Source organism: Sceloporus undulatus, chromosome 10 (assembly GCF_019175285.1).
Source record: "Sceloporus undulatus isolate JIND9_A2432 ecotype Alabama chromosome 10, SceUnd_v1.1, whole genome shotgun sequence".
Classification (NCBI taxonomy): Eukaryota; Metazoa; Chordata; class Lepidosauria; order Squamata; family Phrynosomatidae; genus Sceloporus; species Sceloporus undulatus.
The window spans coordinates 11,030,117-11,045,835 of NC_056531.1; the positions used below are offsets into that span (position 1 = coordinate 11,030,117).

The window sequence follows — 15,719 nt, forward strand, 5'->3', positions numbered from 1 at the left end:
AGTCCTGAATCAAGCCTCGCCTCCATTTTTCACATGCAAAAGAAAAGCCAGACTACAACAAAATACAGTCCATGACAGGTAGACCCACTTTTGTCCAATTCCCCATTGCAAAGCAAGCAGAACAAAAGATGTGAATCTCCCATCCTGGTGTCGGCCTGTCAAGGAACACAAAACAGCCCAGATTTCCCACCGGGAACAACACAAACAGAGATCTGTACAGAGACACAGATCTCTGGGTGTGAAAGCCACAATCACAACCCCAGCTCCCTATGCATGCATATCGGCACAAGAAACACACTTACCATTCTCACACCTGTGTCAATGATCCAAAACAGGCCACCAGGGAGGCTCGGATACCCCACGGTGGCAGGAGACAACCTGAGGCAAGCCAGGAACACCCCACACACCCCCAGACACTCAATGGCCAGGGAAGGGGTATGTTTCCAAACATGGAACCTCAAAAGCAAGCCGGGCTCTCCATCCTAGCACATGGCTCTCCATCCTGGGTGCCCAGGCTCTGATGTGACTTCTTCCACCTTAGCCCACTCTGAGCATGCAAGGGAAAGCATTGGTTGGCGGGAGGACGCAGAAATAGGCTGGCATTTCATGGCTTGCCTTTTATAACCCATCACCATCTCATTGGTGCCTGGGCTACGGCTGCTGCTGCTGCTGCACAGACGCACATATATGCACACACACCCAGCCCATTCCTTCCACAAATCCCCGGCCCTCAGCTCTTTTTTGTTTTCGGTCCCTCCTTACCGGCTTGGTCCTGCCGTCTTGCCCTTTGAGAGCCTCTTCTTGGGCTAAACGCTTCTCCTCGGGCACCATTCTGGATTTTTCCTCCCCCCTGCCCAGCCTCCTGCTCTCTGGCTCAGCTAGGACTATAAATATACCCTTGTACCTTCAGCTTGGCTGAATGACTTCGCTGGTTCTGAGTCCTTGGCGAAAGCAGCCTCTCTACTAATCGCTCCTGAATAATGATTGAATCCATAATAACCAACGGCAGGCAAGACCGGGTGTCACCATGGGCCAAAATAAAGAGAAAGCCCAACCCATGCGGTCCCTCCCAGCTTTGACTAAATCCATAAGGCAGCTACTCCCGCCCACACATGCACACACTGCACAGAGAGAGAGAGAGAGAGAGCCTGGGCCTTTTCTGCAAGGCAAAGCACTCTGACAACAGCCAGCTGGCTAGAATTTCCTGTCCTCCTCTTGCACACCAGGCGGGTGGAGCAGGAAAAAACACAGACAAGCAAGACAACTGCAGGAGAGTGACCCTTGGAGGGTGGCACGCTTTCCCCCCGCCTGGCTCACAATGGCAGCACAATGCCAGACTGAGTCTCTGGGATGTACCCGCAAGAGAGTGTGAGAGGCCTGGGGTACCAACACTGGCACCAGGATTGCAGAGGGCCATTCAGCACCATGAGCAGAGGCGGCTACAATGAGACCATTTTGGCTTGCAAAATGTAAAGTGAAGCAACACCCATGGTGACACAGGCGGTTTCCTGGAAGACCGTGAAATCCAGGGTGTAAAATTACCCAACCACTGGGTTCAAGTCTCTGTCCACCCTTTCTGTTCCCCTCCCTCCTCAGCCCTTTCTTACAACATCTTTTTAGATCAAAGTAGAGAAAGTGTGGCCAATGGACCAGGTGCCAGCCTGTTTTGCTGATCCCAAAGCCCCCCCCCCCCCCAGTTTTATGTTTTCAGCTGAAAAAAATGGTCCCAAGCTACAAAAGTCTACCCAAGCCACCCAGCACAAAAATGGCAGTTGGGATCCCTTTGTCTCCTCACTCCGGCCAAACCCTTCCTAAAATGAATAAATGCCCCCACAAAACTCAGCCAAGTGACTTATGGTTATCCCAAGCTAAACTGCCTGACAGAATTGTCACGAAGAGTGCCTTGCAAGATGCACACACAGAGAGACGCATGCAAATTGTCACGGAAGCATATAGCATTGGAAGAGACCACCAAAGGGCCTTGCAGTCCAACCCCCTGCCATGCAGGAACACACAATCCTGTGTGTTGTGCGTGTTTCTATTTACAAAAAAGGAGGTACATTAGACTTAACGCTGCCCAGCGCAAGAATCACATTACGTTATAAACCTACAAGGCTCTGGTCCAAAACACACTGCAGAAATCATCCAATTTGAGACCGTTTTAACGGCCCTGGCTCAATGCTAGGGGATTCTGGGAGCTGTGGTACTGTGTGACATTGAGCTTTCACTGTCAGAGAGATCTGGTGCCACAATAAACTACAATTCCCAGGATTCTCTAGCAATGAACCAGGGCAGTGAAAGTGGATTCTTTCTGCAGTGTGGACTGGATCCCAGACAGCTTTTTAAATACATTTGCATTGTATTTTCAACAACCAAGTCAAGTCCTGTTTAGACTTGGGTCCCATCCCCAAGATATCTCATTATGTATACACAAACATTCCCAAATCTGGACAAATCCAAAATCCAAAACACCTCTGGTGTTGTAGAAGTGTATTATATTAGGTAAAGAATACAGTTAATGTTCCTCAAGCACCAAAGAGATTTGCAACGTGTAAAAAATGTTAACATCTTTCCCATGGCTTTAAACACCCTCTTCTCCCATGGCTTCAACGTTTCTGGGAATTCTACATCTGTAGTTAGAAGTGGGATGCAAGCCCACCGAATCAAGTCTCAAATACTGAGTAAATCCTACCAATTCAATGGATCTACTCTAGTCAGGCCCAAATAGGATTTAGGCGATTGCTTGATAAGCATCTGTCATTGGAGACAAACATCTGCTCAGCCAGCCCTTTATCCCTCTGATTTATCTTCAGAGTTGTAAAGCCATTAGCCCTGTTTCCAAGTGTCTGCCTAGGTTGTTCTGTTGTGCTGAAACTACAAAGAGGGCTGTTGCACCTTGAAGAATTATTAACAGAGAACAAGATCCTCTTTTTTTTTTTTAACTTGGTGGAGCATAAAATTCTACCAGCATCTCTTTGCTTTGGATTCCGTAGGTCAATGGTGAAGGGAGGCAGGAAAAGGTTTCCTGTCCCAGGAGGTTGGTGTTCATAAAATCCTAGAGTTGGAAGAGACCCTAAAGGTCATCCAATCCAACCTCATTCTGCCACGAAGGAAAACACAATCAAAGCCCTCCGACAGATGGCCATCCGGCCTCTGTTTAAAAACCTCCAAAGAAGGAGACTCCACCACTCTCCAAGACAGCATCTTCCATTGTTGAACAGCTCTTACCCGTGAGAATTTCTATCTAATGTTTAGGTGGAATCACTTTTCCTGTAACTCGAATCCATTGTTCCATGTCCTAGTCTCTGGAGCAGCAGAAAACAAGCTTGCTCCCTCTTCCATATGACAGCCTTTCAAATATTTTCAGATATCTAAAGCATAATGACTGAGCCGATTCTATTTGCCTTGGGCTTTGATCGGGTCAGGCTTTTGCTTTTTATACTTCTGCAAACATAGGGCCTGAACAGACAGGCCAAAATAAAGCTGCTTTGGGTCACTTTGGAGATATGCTATTTAAATGATTCATGTGTCCTAAGAGGCCCGAAGCAGCACCAAAGCCACACTCCAGTCCTAAGGACTGGAGCACAGCTTTGGTGCAGTTTCTGGTGTCTTAAGATGCATGTGTCATTTAAACAGCATCCCTCCAAAGTGACCCAAAACAGTTTTATTTTGGCCTGTCTGTTTGAGCCCTTTGACATTTCTCTAAGCATGCCACTACCTACTTCTCTCTCACACACACACACACACATATACATACATATATAATATTCTTTGCCTTTCATCATTCCACGTCCATCAGTTTATACCACCTGGGTTTGTGATTAGAAGGATTATTCCCAGCATATGGGAAAACACAGCCCGCAAACCGGATTTCATAAGACCCGCGTGAAAAAGTGTTGATGGGATCGGAAAGAACAGAAAGCCCCAACGCCAGCAAAACTGTCTTTCCTGACAACACATCATCAGAACAGTTAAAAATAGACCTTTTTTATAGAACTCAAGCTGCTGTTTAGGAGTAGGAAGGAGTGGGGAGCTGGGAAATGCTCCAAGCGCCAGAAATTTCCTTTTCCATGACAGCTGTTGCATCACATAATTACCCTCGCCTGATTCACACTACACCAGTTTGCTTGGAGTACAACCATTTTCGTTTTTGCTCCCTATGCGCGTCTGAAAAACTAAAAAGCTGGATTTGGCTGCACTGTACCATGAAGGAGTCTGCCTTTATGGATGCTCTAAGCCAGTGGTTCTCAGCCTTTGCTTCACCAGGAGTTTTCATAGAATCATAGAGTTGGAAGAGGCCCCAAGGACCATCCAGTCCAACCCGCTACCAAGCAGGAACTCTCAATCAAAGCATCCCCGACAGATGGCCATCCAGCCTCTGCTTAAAGTTTTGGCCTTCAGTGCTTCGAAACCTCACACAGCATGCCCAATTGGCAGTTTTAAAATCCAAAACATCTGGTGGGCCAAAGACTGGGAATCGCTGTTCGAACTTCAGCATCTTCAGTGTCAGCTCACATCTGAACAAAGCCAGCGTTTCCCAGCCTTCGGCCTCCCAAATATTTGAAACCAACTCCCCAAAATATCAGAGAGAATAACCAGCAGTCAGACATTCTGGAATTTGAAGTTCAAAGCATCTGAAGGACCAAACGTTGAGAACCACTGAACTAGGTTATACAGTGGGCCTTCCCCTTACGCGGGGGATCCATTTCAGATCCCCCTGCACAAGGAAAAATCTGCCTATGCTTGAAACCCATAGGAAATAATGGGGCACGTACATGTGACAGCGTGGCTTGCCATGGGTGCGCACACCATTGTTTTTCTACCGTGCGGCTTACACATAAGCTGGAAGCCACATAAAATGTGCCTGCACCATATATCTATGCAGACAGACGTGGGATGCGGAAAATCAGAAGGTTGGCAGCTGGAGGCCCAGTGCCGCACAATGGGGTGAGCTCCTGTCACTAGTCCCAGCTTCTGCCAACCTAGGAGTTCGAAAGCATGCAAATGCAAGTAGATAGATAGGTACAACTTAAATGGGAAGGTAACAGCGTTCGGTACAGTCATGCTGGCCACATGACCACCAGAGGAGTCCTTGGACAACACTGGCTTTTCGGCTTAGAAATGGAGGTCAGCACCACTCCCTACAGTCAGTTACAACTAGACAGTCATGGCAAGGGACTACCTTAACCTTTACCTTTATGCAGACAGACAGACAGACACAGTGCATCTGCTGCTGCAACTTCAGAGATTGCAGGGAGTTCCTGATTTCAACCTCCATTTGGTAAGCTTCCCCTCTTACGCACTGGGACTTTTCCATGAGCAGGAACCATTACCTCACTTGCTGTCGCCACGCCACTCACCCACCTGCATCCCAAGCTAGCATCTTCCCTTTGAGTTTAGCTGCAGTCCTCACAGGAGCTGGGAGAAAGCATTTCCCCAACAATATTGTTGTGAGCTGTCTTGTAATGCTGGATTCACACAACCAGTTTGTTTGAAGTACAGCAAATTTCGTTTTTGCTCCCTGAGTAGCTAGGTTATAATAGCAATAGAAATAGCAAGTACATTTCTGTACCACTTATCAGTGAACTCAGCATTCTCTAACTGCTTTACAATCTGTATGCCAATTGCCCCCAACAAGCTGGGTATGCATTTTACTGACCTACGAAAGGAAAGTTGAGTGGACCTTGGAGCCCTGCCTGGGATCGAACTCACAACCTTGTGGCTGCCCTACTGGCATTTAACCACTGCACCTCCAGTATATGTATACTGCACGTATAAGACATACATATACAGTTGTGGAAGTGGCATAGAATGCAACAGGATCCAAAAAATGCAATTTGCAATCCTTACCTAAAAGGCTATGGGAGGTGATATAGATCTTTCAAATCTTTGAAGTGGTCAGTTAATATTGATGGGTAAAATCAATAAGCCTACCTACCAAAACAAAAATCAGTCAAACTCTTTGAGACGATTCCTTGTGTTGTATGTGCAGTTGCGGGGTTGTTGTGTGCCTTCAAGTCATTTCCAACTTATGGTGACCCTAAGAGGTTTTTCTTGGCAAGTTTCCTCAGAAGGGGGTTGCCCTTGCCATTCTCTGAGGCTGAGAGAGTGTGACTTGCCTAAGGTCACCCAGTGTGTGTCATGGCTGAGCTGGGACATAGTATTAATATATGTAGGTACTGCTTGTCAAACAACCAGGTACCAGGCAACATCTGCTGACATTCCTTCTCCTACACAACCATTAAAGGGACAGGAGTCATCTCCAGTTCTCACTCAAGACAAGCCTTATTTATCTTTCTTCATATTATACTGTATTACCCATGTGTGCTATATTGTAACATTATCTCTTGAGAAGGAAATTGAGGACGACAGAGGAAATGAGACAACAACAACCGCGGTACACCTCGACTGCCAGTGACCAACTTGGCCAAATGTCCAGCTTTTCAAATTTCCAAAATGCAGCTGCTGGGCGCTTCGAGGGCTTCGCATCCCAGGACATGACAAGAAGAAAGGAACAACCAGGCCCCAACCAAAAGGCAAAAGGGATTTTTAAAAAATGGCCCATTATTTTTGCACAATTCTGTCACTCCACTAGAGGGATGCCCTAGACTGCGAGAGAGATTGCATCCTTCTCCCTTTGGTTGCCTATGATGCTGGCAGCCTTAGCTAGGCCAGCATTTCCCTTCTTGCACATCCTCTGCAACCTTCTGTAATTCTTAAATAAATAACTATTCCTCGTTTCTTTTTCTGCTTCAGTGTGCACCACCAAGAAGCGGTCTGAGTTTTATGCTATGCAATACAGAAAGGGGAAGGAGGATTGAAAATCACAGGGCTCAACAATTATTTTTTTGCCGCTTGCTTCCAATTAAATCAACTTCTCGGTAGAGCAGGATGAATGAGACCAGATTGCAATGCCTGTTTCTCTGGCTACAGCTGCAATCTCGCAGGGCTAGCTCTACCATCAGATAAAATACGGAAACAGCCATTCCTCATGATTTCTGCAGTCTCATCCTTCTGCCGAAGGCCAGAGGATACTAAGGAGTGGCTCTCAGCCTTTGGCTCGCCACATGTTTTGGACTTTGAGTCCCCAGAATCCTTGACCATTAGCCATACTGGCTGGGGATTCTGGGCGCTGAAGTCCAAGTGGTCTGAAAGACCAAAGGTTGACAATCACTGTCCCAGGATTCAAGGATTCAGGAATAATGTGTCCAGTTCTGGGCACCACAATTCAAAAAGGATATTGACCAGCTGGAGCGTGTCCAAAGAGTTGTCTTCTTTGGAAGTTTTTAAGCAGAGGCTAGATGGCCATCTGTCAGGGATGCTTTGATTGTGAGTTCCTGCATGGCAGAATGGGGTTGGACTGGATGGCCCTTGGCGTCTCTTCCAGCTCTATGATTCTATGATTCTAAGTGCCAATCCAGCCAGCTTTGAAGCAACATGTTCAAATTACTCTTGGAGGATCCGGTTTCGCATCCTCCCAAGCCATGAAGCTCACTGTGCAACTGTGAATCTTGCAAAGACAAAATGGAGAAGGGAGATACATACACCCTCTTGAGCCAAAGTGAGGTATAAATGCAAACAATAAATCAGAATCAACATCCCTTTCGTTTTTTTACTTGAGTGCCAAGCTCAGCAGCCATCTTCCCAAAGACACAGCGGGTGCCCTATGGCAAGCCCTCCATCCTGGTTTCCCTCTGGAGATGCAGAATGAGGCTGCTTTTCTTCGTTCAGCATTTGTCAAGGACACCACAAGGCTTGGCCTCCGGTCAACCGAGGCTGTCCTTAACCTCTACAGGAACAAATTTCGGCTCGAAGCGACAAACATTATGTTCGGGGCCAGCAATATCAAAGTAGGCCAGTGAGACAAAGGACACAAACCCCAGGAACCGGGCCCATCTCAAAAATGAGGATCCTCCTTTCATGCCCACGGTGGCACCAGAACAAAAACGCTGTCCTTTGGTCTCCGATCCTTGACGGAGTGAAATCAAAGGCGCCTGGAGGTGCTTTGTCTCCAGTTTGACAAGTTAGAGTGCAGACCCATCGAGGGAGTTTTCTGTTTTATGAATGGGTAAATTATGGGACCCAAACAAGCAGCCAGCCATCTGAACTATTCATGTGAGGTCCTCCACACTGAAGGAAGTCAGTTGTACAGTATTTGAAGTTCTTTAAGGCCTCGGTGTACAGAGAATAATAAGAATTATTATTATTATTATTATTATTATTATTATTATTATTATTATTATTCAGTGGCAAATTATAAGCTTGGCACACAAAGGGTTGTTGTTGCTGCTGTTGTGCACCTTCATGTCATTTCCGACTTATGCATCCCTAAGGTCAATTTATCATGGAGTCTTCTGAGGCATTTTAAAGCTCCAAATGTCATCAAAGAGTCATCATGGAGAGAAAGAGACAGGGATAAAGTTTACCAAGCTTGGAAAAGTTATTTTTGGAGTACAACTCCCAGCACCCCCCAGCCAAGATTCTGGGAGTTGTAATCCAAAATCCACTTTTTCCAAGCCCTGACCTTTTTCTTTTAAACCAGACCAAGTTTCTCCCTCTATCCGCTCCAGTAAGGTAGAGTCAGATCATGCTATTATTTCTTTCTTTCTTTCTTTCTTGGCTTTCACAATCCTGCTAAGACGTCTCTTCCTCAAGTCAGTTTGGTTCACTCTTGTGCAAGTTCTCTCCTCTCAGGAATTGGTTCCTCTTCCAGCGAAGCAGCATCTAGATTTCAAATTTTCAATTACAAAATGACCCACGTGCTTAGAATCGCTGGCCTGAACAAGGATATAAGGATACCATCCTGTCTAGTTCCAGGTATCAAAAAAGTAAGCAGCTGCTACGATCACACAAATAGTTTAATATAACGCTTTCCTGTCATGTTGCTCAAAACGTAACTAAAATAAGTTACTTTAAAAAAAATACCTGCATGTTTCAAACCGCTGGTACAAAATATGAGGCACAGTACAAACCAGAACTTCAACGGAGGGATATTCCTCCTCGATCACTTAACCCAGCCACACCGCCGTAACTATGCAAGTAACTAAAAAGTAACTCATCATTGTAATATACCTTTACTATGGGAAAAGGGAATTGAGGATGATCTCACCATAGCCTCATTTGCCTTTGAGTCACCAAGTGAATCACTGACTTCTCAAGGTTGCATACACCTCCCTTGGGCATAAAAATTACTCGCTTGCAAGTGCAAAACAATAAATAAATCTGCCAGTCCAGCCAGTTCCCTGTTCAGGTTTCGAACCAGCCATGCCCTTTTCCAGGACACTCCATTCCATTCACTTTTTTTCTGCCTCACCCCTACAAACAGTCAGTGAGGAAAACAGATCCCACAAGGCTGCTATTGTGGTTTCTCCAGGCACCAATACCCCTCATCTTTCTATATCACAATCTACATTGTAGAACATTAAGCATACAGGTTGAGTCTCCCTTATCCGGAATTCCGAAATATTCCATAAGCCAGAATTATCCATGTGGATGGCCGAGATAGTGACACCTCTGATCATTCAATGTACACAAACTTTGTTTCACGTATAGCATTATTACAGATATTGTGTATAAAATTACCTTCCAAGATATCTCATTATGTACAGCGGGGCCCTTGGGTTTGGTTCCAGGATTTCCCGTGGATACCCAAATCCGCAGATGGTCAAGTCCCATTATATACAATGGGGTAGTAAAATAGTGTCCTTTATATACATGGAAAAAATCAAGGGTTGCTTTTTGGAATTTATATATTTTTGGATATTTTCAAGGTGTAGATGATGGAATCCATAGACACCTGGATCAAGAATGATGGGAATTGTAATCTAAACATCTGGAAGGCAGCAGATGGGGGAAAGTTGGTATACAGGTCTTTCCATCTTTGTGTGATACGTACAGAATGCTCGCGCCTCGGCTTCCTGTGGCATTTTATAAACTAAGAGCATGATCCTTCTCCTCCTCATCCTCCGACATGTCATTTTCTCTAAGTTCTGATTCTGCCGCTTCAACCCATATCTTCTTCCATTTCTCCTACATGCCCATGCACATCTTCCAATTCCACCACCCCAAAAAATAAAATATGAGCTGGCCCTCATATATTTGCTTGCACCCTCCAGCAGCCAAATTTCCATTAGCAGGTCTACCAGGGCATGGCAAATGAAATGATCTGTCAGCAGATCAATGGGAAAGGTACAAAACACACAAACACACACCCCTTTGCTCCTGGCACATTCAAAAGGCCTCAGGGCAGAGTGCTCCTCATAACCATTTTTGCAGGCCAAGGGAGAAAGAGATCATTCAGAAGCTCGCTAGGTTTGCCTCCTATAACCATTTCCTTATGGTCTAGCAATGCCAAGAAAATTCAGAACCTCCTGGTGCAGAAGATGAATGTCTTCTGCTTAAAATGTCTCCTCCTGTTATGAACCCAAGACTTTTTTCCTACAGTGACTGCTCTCCAGCCCAGAGGAAGAAGAAAAATCCTGAGCATAGCAATCATCATTCCGAGGATGAGATGCCTTAAGTCAGCTGCTTTGTAAGAGGATGTGAAAAATTCTTTAATAATGCAAATCCTTCCAAGGCAGCTTACAAATAACTCAAGTCACAAGCAACAAATTCTTATTTTTTTAAAAAAAATCCTAGAGGACAAGCTGTAACTCCATGGTAGCATGCATACATTGCATGCAGAAGGTCCAAGGTTCTGTCCCTGGTATCTCAAGCTGAAAGGATCTGGGAATGAGAAAATCCCTTCTCAGCCCCAGCACTCAGCAGACAAAACAGGGCTAGGATAAATGCTTTGGTCTGGTCTAAAGAAACCTCCTATGCTGCTTCCTCAGAGCTTGGAAAGTAACTTGATAAAGTAATTTCGGCCCGTTACAGACGGGCGTAAAGTACGTCCTGGGGACATACTAGGATTAGGGAAAGTGCATGCCTTACGCACGCACCTAACCCTAATACGTCCCCAGGACGTACAAAATGGCGGCGCCCGTTCCACATGGGGGCCACCATTATGACGTCACGAATGCGCCGCCTCCAAACGGGGCGGCACGGATGTGACGTCTTTGCGCTGCGTGAGGGCGCAGAGCGCCCTTTTTGCGGTGCTAGAAGAAGCTCCAAAACGGAGCTCCTTTCGCGATTTGCGTCACTGGCGCAGCCTTTAGATGGCTGCGCCAGCAACACAAGGAAGAAAGGGGCCAAGTGTTTTTTTAATTTTAATTTTCACTTTCATGGGGATCCCTCACCCCTAACCCCAGTGAATATGGAGGGCCCACTGTAGTGTAAATGATCCCCAAAGTAATTAGCTTCTGTTACAATAATTTTAAATGACATCTTTACTTTCCCATTTCTCAAACGCAACTAAAATGCATATTTTTAGTTCTTTTAATACCCTGAATGTTATAAGATGTTGCTCTCTGGTGTGAGCTACAGCAGGGACATAGCCGGGGGGGGGGAGTCTTGGGGTTCAGACCCCCCCCATTAGAAAAATGAATGGTGTGTGCTGCTGCGCCACCGTGCCCAAGCCCCATTATAATGGTGGCACTTAGTCTGGACCCCCCCTTCCTAAAATCCTGGCTACATCCCTGGCTACAGTCTCCTCTGTCCACCTTGTCCTCACCCACAACAAGGCATAGAACAAGCCTTCCCTTGAACCATGTGACATTGTTCCCTCCGTATAGTGAGGCAATGCCCCATTGACAATAAAAGTAACCAAGAGTTAACAGTTGCACTGCACAAGGAGTGAAGCTGTCATGTTCACTCAGAATCACAACGTCACTTGGTTATACAAGATGAGTCTCCCTTTTCCAAAATGCTTGAGATCAGAAGTGTTTTGGAATTTGGATTTCTTTTTGGATTTCAAAATACCTGTATATGTATATACCTAAATAGCAAGATTATCTTGGAGATGAGGCCCAAATCAAAACACCAAAATGCATTTATGTTTCATATACACCTTACGCCAATAGTGGTGTGGTACTTTTATGCAACATTTTTGTGCATGAAACAAAGTTTGTGTATCTGAAAGCAAAGGTGTCACTACCTCAACCACCCATGAAAAAAGGTTTTGAGTTTTGGAATATTAAAGATTTTGGAATCCTGGATAAGGGAGACTAAACCGACATTTTCATTATAAGGCAAAGAATTATAAGTAACTAGTTATTTCCAATGTTTGATCGTTGATAGGAAAAGAGTGTAAATCACATGGTTGCCAGATACTGTTGAATTCCAACTCCCAGTATTTTGCTTCATTGGCTGTCCAGGCTAGGACTGCTGGGATTTGCAGTTGGAACAAGATCTGGGCAGCGACACAATTCTCGTCTGTGGGTAAGTGGTCAAATAAATGGACCTGGTGTAAGGCAGCTTATGAAAAATGTGGGGAAATCCCTTAATAGGTGGTGTGACAATGTAACACAGACCTTGGTGTGAGCTTTCTGGGACAAGAGGATGCAGCCGAGTTGACAGAAATGTCATATTTGAAATGATTGAACTGGATTTTCAAAAAGCCCAGGAAATCAGCAGAATCCCGAGCCTATTAGACAAGACAGCCAAAGCGCATTACTCGAAAGCATGCAACAGTTCAAGAAGACAAAAACAAGTCACATCCAGCACGAGACGGAATGAAATGGAGTGGAAGAAAACGGGTACGTACTCGAGTGTCTTTTGCTAAAAGGCCGTCCCGGAGGGCGACATGGGAGATGACTTGGAATCCATCACATTGCTAGAGGGTCAACACCACAAGTGTGCTCCAAGTGTGGGTTCATTAAAAGATCTCCATGTAACCACAGTGCACAATGCAATTTAAAGTGACAGAATCGGGCTAGCAAGGAGTAATGGAAAGGCATTGGTGGTCGTGTGTCAGCCTTGAGCATCCATCCAAAGTGTTCGGAAACTTTCTTGAGGTTTTTGACAGAGGTGGGGTATGCTACAGTAAATGACAATCAAAGCAAATCCAGACACTGGAGCAACTTTGCTTGCATCCGCACTGCAGAATGAATGCAATTCGACGTCACGTTAACTGTGATGCCTCCATGCTATGGGGTCTGTACTTTGCTTTGGCACCAGAGCTCTCTGACAAAGGCGGCAAAATATCTCACAAAGCTACCATTCCCAAAATTCCATACCACAGAGCCATGGCAGTTAAAAGTGGTGTCAAACTGCATTATTTCTCCAGTGCAGATGCAGTCTGTTCTGATTTAAATCAGCCCTTCTCTCAGAACCATGAGGACTGGAACCATACAACAGGACAGAGCTACAGCCCTTAAAGTGGTGTTAAACTACATTATTTCTACAGTGTATATGCACGCCAAGATGCATGGATGTCTGTCTTACCACACAGCTGGCTGTGCTCTCTCGTCTTAAACCATCCCGTACAGATGTGGATGCAAAATAAACCAAGCCATAGTCAACCTCACCTCTAACATGTAAAAAAAAACCACAAACATTCCCAAATTTGCCCTGGCTGTGTAATAGAGGAAGCTGTGTCATGACAGCTGGGCCTTGAACACAAGCCATTTCGGCAAGCCTTAAAACACACATCCCTTTGCTATACTCTTGGAGCCTAGCCTGGCTGTTTCCACCCAGGTTGTAAAATGATTGATTTCAATGCAATCCCACACCTCAGCTTATGGAACGTCTAAAGGATGACGTTAATTTGGGGTCTTAAAAAGCACAGTGCAGATCATTGTTTGGCGCTAGGGCATACTGGTGGGAACTGGTGAAAGTTGTCATCCAAAACATCTCGAAAGCATCAGGTTGGGAAAGGCTGCTCCTCTCCATTTTCTTTTCCTCTCCTTGCTCACAGACTCAGTGGTGTAGTGGAACCAAGGCTTATAGGGTCAAAGTACCAGGACGTTTTGACTGGCAGGAGTATGCCATCTGCTGCCACTACCACCCTCTTAAGACTTGCCTACATGGGTAATTTACCCAAAATTTTCCCAAGCATGCTGTGTCCTGCTTATGTAATGCAGTGCTGAAACTCTGAATCGGGTGCAGACTGTCTTCCCAAGTTCGAGGCTTCCTCCTTCTAACCCACGTTTAAATAATTCATCTTTTGCTATGTATTTTCAGCCCTCTTTGCAATGGTGGCGGCGACTGTCTTCACTTGTGCTCCCAGCACGACTGCTGTGGGCATGAATTGCTCTGAGGTCAGAATGAGGTGCCCAGATAGCATGGCTGGGTGCCTCGTTCTGACCTCAGCAGTGGCACTGGGCAATGAAGTGGGTGGCAATGGGATTTGTAGTTTGTTGTGGCACCAGAGCTCTCTGATAGTGAAGGCAAGATAGCTTCCAGAACTTTGTTGTTGTGTGCCTTCTGGTCGTTTCTGACTTTTGGCAACCCTAAGGGGTTTTCTTGGCATGTTTCTTCAGAGGGGAGTTGCTAATGCTATCCTAAAGGTAAAGGTAAAGGTAGTCCCTTGATATGAATGTCTCGTAGTAACCGATTGCAGGGAGCAGTGCTCATCTCCATTACTAAGCCGAAGAGCCAGCATTGTCCAAAGACGAATCCGGTGGTCATGTGGCCAGCATAACTGCACCGAACGCTGTTACCTTCCCACCAAAGAAGTACCTATCTATCTACGTGCATTTGCATGCTTTCAAACTGCTGGGATGGCAGAAGCTAGGACTAGTGACAACTCATCCCATCATGCGGCACTCAGGCCTCAAACTGCCAACCTTCCGATAGTCAGATCTGGCATCTTAACCACTAAGCCAATGCCATTATACAGATCCCAAAATTCTACAGCATTGACCATGGCAGTGAAAGCAGCATCAAACTGCATCCACTTTGCAATCTAGATGCAGCCCAAAACCTGCATCTGCAGCCCCTTGTTTACCAACCTACTGGTTGACAATCATCTGTCCTCAAAGGAGTAGCCATGGGAGATGTTTGGAGCCCAATTAGCAATTCAAATAGAGCCCCCTATAATTGAAGTCCTGGTACTGGCTGTAGCCTGAAAGCAGCTGTCCAAAAAGGCCAGGGCTTGCAGCTTCTGAAAAACAGGCCGGGCTTTCACAAGCCGCCAACGAGGAATGGCTTGAAATAATAGAGGGATGGCTTGAAATAATGCCGGCACACAGCATCGAGATGGCGCACAGCCCTTCCGGAGTCTCACACCACCACCCTCCTCCCCGGCTGAGGGAGAGAAGGAGAAACAGCTCAAAGAGAAAGCCAGAAAAAAGGAACTCGGAGATCCTTTCCTACTGGGCTTTGTTGATTTAAAAAGTTTTTATACGTGGAATCAAAGGTTGGGAGTTTTCCCAGAGACTGGCACACACCAAGGAGGAGTGGAGAGGGATGACAATATCACCACTCTAATATTCCACAAGCCAAAAAGAAAAAGCGGGGGGGAAAACAAATCAGGGATGCTCCTGTAACACCCTAATCCTTATAGCAAAGATAGTTCGGACCCACACCCGGCCCAGGCTGTCATACACTGCAGGCCTGGCCTCCACTGTCTTATGAAGCATCCGTTTCCTCTGAAACTGCCTCTATGCGCATGTTGTGTGCCTTCAAGTCATTTCTTACGTATGGCGACCCCAAGACAAACCTATCATGGCAAGATTTCTTTAGAGGGGGTTTGCTATGGCCTCCCCCTGCATTATTGTTTAATGCATTGCCATGTTACATTTGTTTTTTAATTCATCTTTATTGTTATTGCCTTGTATTATCCCCTCTATTGTAAGCCACCCAGATTCCTAGTGATTGGGCGGCATATAAATAAATCC

General features: G+C 45.7%; 1 protein-coding gene across 5 annotated transcripts in view; it reads right to left on the reverse strand.

The window, feature by feature from the left end:
* SEPTIN5 (septin 5) overlaps positions 1 to 15,719 on the reverse strand; it is a 59,558-nt gene that overhangs the window by 25,630 nt on the left and 18,209 nt on the right. The window contains exon 1 of one of the 5 annotated variants that reach the window (XM_042441437.1): positions 905 to 1,073. The exons of 2 other annotated variants lie outside the window; for them this stretch is intronic. In XM_042441437.1, the coding sequence (XP_042297371.1) occupies positions 905 to 994 (90 nt within the window). In that variant the 5' untranslated portion in view covers positions 995 to 1,073. Of the gene's footprint in view, positions 1 to 302; positions 683 to 762; positions 1,074 to 15,719 lie in introns of those variants that run through there. 2 more of the 5 variants (XM_042441438.1, XM_042441440.1) reach the window with 2 other exon arrangements.